Source organism: Podarcis melisellensis (genome assembly GCF_964234715.1).
Source record: "Podarcis melisellensis genome assembly, chromosome: 18".
In the NCBI taxonomy this organism is placed as follows: Eukaryota; Metazoa; Chordata; class Lepidosauria; order Squamata; family Lacertidae; genus Podarcis; species Podarcis melisellensis.
Genome location: NC_138536.1, coordinates 11322815 through 11328814, shown reverse-complemented (window position 1 = coordinate 11328814; position 6000 = coordinate 11322815). Strand labels below are relative to the sequence as shown.

General features: G+C 51.5%; 1 protein-coding gene across 1 annotated transcript in view; it reads right to left on the bottom strand.

The window, feature by feature from the left end:
* Nucleotides 1–652: 652 nt before the first annotated feature.
* The window catches only part of WDR18 (WD repeat domain 18), a 42224-nt gene continuing 36876 nt past the window's right edge, over nucleotides 653–6000 (bottom strand). Inside the window, exons 9-10 of the mRNA XM_081895716.1 lie at nucleotides 2984–3052; nucleotides 653–1950 (exon numbers count right to left, since the gene is read on the bottom strand). Of these exons, the coding sequence (XP_081751842.1) occupies nucleotides 1819–1950; nucleotides 2984–3052 (201 nt within the window). The 3' untranslated portion in view covers nucleotides 653–1818. The remainder of the gene's footprint in view (nucleotides 1951–2983; nucleotides 3053–6000) is intronic.

The window sequence follows — 6000 nt, the reverse complement described above, 5'->3', positions numbered from 1 at the left end:
CCAGGATGAGAGCACTCAGCTCCAGGGGCAGAGAGACGAGATCGAATGGGACGTGCACAAGCCGCTCCCGTTGTGCAGTAGGGAAAGAAGAACCCGAAATCTGCAGATCAGCTTGCAAAGCCACATCTTCCTTGGAGGTTTCTAAGCAGAGATTGGGTGGCCCTCTGTCATGGATGCCGTAGCTGAGATTCCAGCATTGCAGATGAGACTGCTGGGGCCCCTTTCAAACTACAATTCTAGGAGACTGTGTACTGAGCGATGCGCCCCCTGCAAAGACCCGGAGGCAAGCAGGGAATCCTCTCTGCAGACAAGTGCCAACGGCCACCAACCATGGCAGTTTGCCCTCTGCCGAAGGAGGAAGCAAATGCCTCCAAAGGCCAGTTGGGTCCTGCTGGTTGGCCATGGGCAGGGTATCAGGGCAACAGATGCATTCAGGGATAGGCTGCCCCTGAATCTGGAGGTTCCATTTAGCTGTGATGACTAAGGGCAAGGGGAGCCTTCAGCATTCGGCTTCTTTGAATGTCCTCGAGTTCTAGTGTTGTGAGGGGAAAAAACCCTTTCTCTAGCCAACTTTCTCCATGCGTAATTTTATATGCTTCAATCCCGCTGCCTCTTAAGTCGCCTTCTCTCTAAACACTCCACCAAAATGCAATTTCAGTAAACAGTCCTTTATTTTAAAAAAGTACAAAACGAAAAAACAAAACAAGAAATAAAAGGAAAAGGATTCGTCAGAGGTATTTCTTTTAAAGGAAGTAAAATGAAGAAGTAAAATGTAGGGGGAGAGAGAGGACAGGAAGGAGAAGCAGATTCACCAGAGTACAAAAAAAGTTGCTTGGGATACGGAGCTGCGGGTCCTGACCAACAAGAGGGTTAAGGATACGATCTGGCGCACCGTGCATGACGGAGCTGCGTGAATTTTAGTGGTTCAGTTCAATGGCAGGAAGGTCTAATTTGCGCAGGCTCAATAAAATGTAAATAAATAAATCTCTCCCTGCATGTAAAAATGGCATGGGGGGTTGCATAACCCCTGAATGGCTAGCTTTCATAAAGCAGGGAGCGCTTGGGAGATTTGTGCACGTTTTTAATGAGGGGAGAGAACCGTTGAGAAGCACAACTCAACCGGAGAGGATTACGCAGCCCAGAATCCAATGCCTCATTTCTGCGGCCTGCGGAACGATGAAACACAAGACTCTCTCCTCTCCCCCACTTCCAAAAGAGGGGGGCTCTCTGTCGCTCTCAAAAACACAGTGTTAAAAGGAATTGAGGCCTCTTTGCTGACGACGACTTTGGACCGTTCTCCTCCTGGACTGACAGAGGCCAGCAAATCTGCCTGCCAGTTGGGGAATGCCAGAACGGCTGGTGAACCCCCAAAAGCCGCCTGCATGCCCCCTCCCCTATGGAAGCAGGCGTACTACTGATCATCAATCCCTGGCGGCAAAGGCAGCGGTGGAGCAGCAACAGGTCATATGGCGCGGCCCAGAATCCTTTGCAAAACGAGAGGGATGTGGACCGGGCCCGTTGGTTTGTTTGAGGAAGAGGAGCAGGAAGGGGGAACGGCCATGTCTCCTTGCAACGCCCTGTTGTAACCATCCTGAATTACGCCATCTCTGCCCCCCCCCCCATTTCTGGATGTGTGAGGTGCGGTCCTGCCAGCGGGCAAGGGTATGAACAGCGAGCGTTCCTGCCCCTCTGACCAGGGAAGAAGTTTTGGCGATCCAGGTGCTGTGTGTGGCTGCCGCCAGGTTCTTGTCCCAAGGGGGCTAGCACTTTGCTGCCGCCAGGCTGGGCTCGGAGGAGCAGGTCCCCCCCCCCGCCCCGCTATTTGCCCTGCTTCATGATGAGTCGGCTGGAGAAGTCGAAGAGGCCTTTGTTGATCTTGCGCAAGGTGCCCACCTCCTCCTCCAGTTGAGTCACTTGGATCTTCATCTGCTCCTGGTCGCCCATCATGTTCTGCAAGGGAAAAAGGGGGTTGAAAACTAAATGGGGAGTGGAATCAGGGTAGGGGGAGAAGCGGAGGAAGGACCAGAGTATTGCCTTTGCCCGTCCTGGGACCCTGAACTCAGCGGCAACGAAGGCGGATGGCGTGAGGGCCACAGCGACCTTCATCCCTGGTAAAAGGTGGAGAAAACCTGTCTCCCACCAGGCAGAATTTGAGGAATGGTTCTATTCAGAAGAGGCTCTCCATCCTGGGATGGCAAAACCCGTATCCATCCAGAGGGCATTGCAGCAACCCCAGATGCCACGAGCTTCTGCCCACACAGCTTTTGCCCATGCAAACCCTTAATATGGAACTGGTGACTCTCTTCCCCTGCCAAAGGCTTGCCTGACCCTTTTCTCCCCTCCCGGTTTTTAAGATGAGAGCGATGAAGTCGCTTTGGAGAGTTGCTTTGGGGTGGCCACAACCAGTTTGACAGTGGAACCGTCTCCCTCGGGAGGTTGTGGGCTCTCCTTCCTTGGAGGTTTAAAGCAGAGGTTGGGCGGCCATCTATCAGGGACGCTTTAGCTGAGGTTCCTGCATTGCAAGGGGTTGGACTAGATGAACCTCAGGGGTCCCTTCCAACTCTTAAGATTTGATGGTTCCCCCTCACTGCTTCCACCAGAGGCCCAATCTGATTTTTCACGGTTCTTTTTTCAAAAAGCACATCTTGCCGCCTGGCATTAGGCTTTTATTTCTCAAGGTTTTTATTTTTCAATTTCAGCTTTTCAAGGGGAGCAAAGTGAAGGATTACCTGCCGCAGTGCACAGTGTAGGAATCGCTGGCCTACTGTTAAAAAAAATTGCCAAAACTTTACTGCAAAGCAAAATGCTAATGGTATTTTAGTGCGCCTTATACACCTGCCTTGTTTTTTTTGTCTGTGTACGCAAATGGCACGATGGCTGACTTAACTAGCAATAAATCTGATTTGGTCAAGAAAAAATAAAGTCTGCACTGTGTCAAGATCAAGCCTCAAAATTTGCCTGTTGTAAGGAAAGAGAGCCTCACCTTTTCTCTTGTCGCACACATTTGCGAGTACAGCCGCTCTTTTTTCTCCAGGTTGCTCTCTCCGGATCCCTGTGGGAGACAGAAGAACAGAGGGCTCCAGAATCAAGCCAAGGATATTTTTGAAAATGCCATTGTGTAGACATATTGTCAAAAGAACCAGTCTTATAGATGGTCTGAGCAGCTCAAACAGTAATTGCAACCCAGTTGGAAACAGCTGACAAATCATACATAGGGCGCTGGGTACCCACCGCTCTGGAAAATGGGAGGAAATTGTGCGTAATTTGAGATTTTGACCAGAACTCCCATGCACTTTTTGTATGATTTGGCATTCCATACACAGAGAGAAGGACCATCATTTTCGAAACCCTTCCTACAAGCCTGGCAAATCTGGCATGGAATTGCAGCGATGGAAGGGACCCTGAGGATCATCTAGTCCCACCCCCTGCAATGCAGGAATTTGCAGCTGTCCCTTGCGGGGACTGAACCTGCAACCCTGGCCTTGTCAGCACCATGCTCCAACCAACAGAGCTACCCAGGCTGTCCCCACTGGACTTGATAACCAGGTAATGCCTATATCCTATACGGTGGATGCTCGGGTTGCGAACGTGATCCGTGCAGGAGGCACGTTCGCAACCAGCAGTGTTTGCAACCTGCAGCGCCATGTCTGCGCACATGCAGGTTGCGATTCACACTTCTGCGCATGCGCCGAAACCCAGAAGTAACCCATTCCGGTACTTCTGGGTTCGGCGCGGTGCGCAACCTGAATCTCACAACGTGAAGCGTCTGTAACGCGAGGTATGACTGTACTCATAGACTTCTGTTATTTCAACCAATGTGCAACTGTACCCGTTCTATAGCTTTGTTTTCCATGTTTAATTTTTTATCTGTTGTTATGTTCTTTTTGCTATATCAAACACACACACACACACACACACACACACACACACACACACACTACAGCATGAAATTAAAAAATCCTTAACCCCCACCCAGAGGATACAAGAAACTGCTTTACACAAAACTAAGCATATAGCCCTCATGGTTCCTACACAGCTATTTTAAATACATACGAGTCAGACTGTTGGGGCCACCTAGCTCAATATTCCCAGCACGGGCTGGCAGTAGCTCTCCAGGGAGATGCTGGGGATTGAGCCTAGAACTGAGGTATGTCCCAGGTTTCTGCTTCGGTTGAGCCAAAGGCAAACCCTAGGGGCCACACCCTAGGAGCAAAAGCTGTATTCCAGCATAATGGCGGGGAGGGAAGCCAAAGAATTTCAAGTGCTCCCTGATAAAGAGTTTCCGCAGCGCTTAAGGAAGAAGCTAAAGGGATAATCTCTCACAAAGAGATCTGGAGAAGCTCTGCCAGCCTTGGAATTCTTTTAAAGGAAGAGGATCACACCGCACCAACAGTGATAACAGGGGACAAAACGATTGCTTGAGAGGCTTTTTTTTTTTTGAGAAGGCATCCATCAGAGAGAGAGAGAGAGAGGACTGATACGATCAGCTGGCCGGCCATGAGAGAGGAGTGACAAGGCAGGTCGCTGGAGGGAGCAAGGTTTGAACATGCCTTTCGACAGGAGAGAGCAGCAGTAAATCACACCGAGCGACTTGCAGTCAAGTCTTTATTAACAAAAACAGGATCTGCACAGGCGTGCCAGGCCCAATGAACACAGCAAATAATCTCTGGTAGGTCTTGCCCCCATGATGCAGTTGATGAGATTGAAAGTCCCTGCCTCCCCACAGCTGTCTAAGTCCCCTCCTCTCCAAGGTTTCCCCCAAGCAATCGGAGACTGGGCCTACATGCAGCCAATCTCTCCTCCGCCCTTTTCATGCCTCTCCTGGTTCTGGGAGACCAGCGGGGAGGGGAGCTTTTTGCAGCAGGAGGGGGAGACAACTGTGACTCTTTACCAGCCAGACTTCCCCTCTGCCTCCTGGCTTCCCTCCTCTCCTGCTTCAGTTTCTGCCTCCAATTCTTGACTTCCCTCTGCCACAGACTCTCAATGCATGCTAAGCCCTGTTACCTCTCCAGCTTCTGACACCTCCCCCCCCAGGCTTCTCCCTCTGACCACTCACTCTTGTCCCACCACCACTGCCTGGGCTCTGAGCCTTCCTTCCTTGGGGTTTCCCCAGTTGGGACCCCCTCATTCCTCTGCCTCCAACCAGTCCCAGACACCTTTGCGGTTCGAGGCAGCTTTGCCATTTGGCATACCAAAGCTCAGCACTCTGTGTCCAGAGAGCCATTTTGGGACTCTGCGCTGCTGCACGCTGAAAGAGAAGCATCCAAGTTGGGGGGCAGGGACCTCTGGGTGCAGGGACCAAGGAGCATCGCCCTCTGGCTCACAGGAGTATCCCCAAGCAACAAAGAGAAGAAGAAATTACTAGCTACGCGAGGCCTTTCACAACCTGGCTTGACCACACAGGGCTCCTTTCCTGACCACACCGCAACAGCCTCAGTATTGTCCACACAGACTGGCAGCAGCTTGCCAAGTTTTCAGGCCCCACCTGGCCATGACATTAGTGGGGAGCTGGACCAGGGACCTTCTGAAGGCCAAGCAGGTGGTCTGTCAGCGAGCTGTGGTCCTTTCCTTCCAAATAATGCAAGATTCTGGTCCTCATGATTCCAAGCAAAGAGCTGATCTAACTAGGAAGGTGCCTTATATGGAGCTAAACCATCAAGCTGTCTAGCTCAGCCCTCTCTGGAGATTCGAACCTGGGACCTTCATCGTGCAAGGCAGCTGCTCTGCCGCTCTACCACCTTGCAGAAGTGCCTGAAAACCTGCCTCCCGTCACCAGTGGGAAAGGGAAAACCTCCCCACCACCACCTCGAGCCTCAGCAGCAGCTCATCGTGAACTCCAGACACGCAGCCCGAGACTCTCTGTTCTAATTTCGGAGCAGACACGCAGCCGATAATGGGAGATAGAGGAGATCTTTATCCTGCGCGCAGGACGGAGGGGATCCGCAGAGCCCGGCTCTGGCACTCTCATTCCAGCCTCCCCCCTATCATCTCTAGATTATT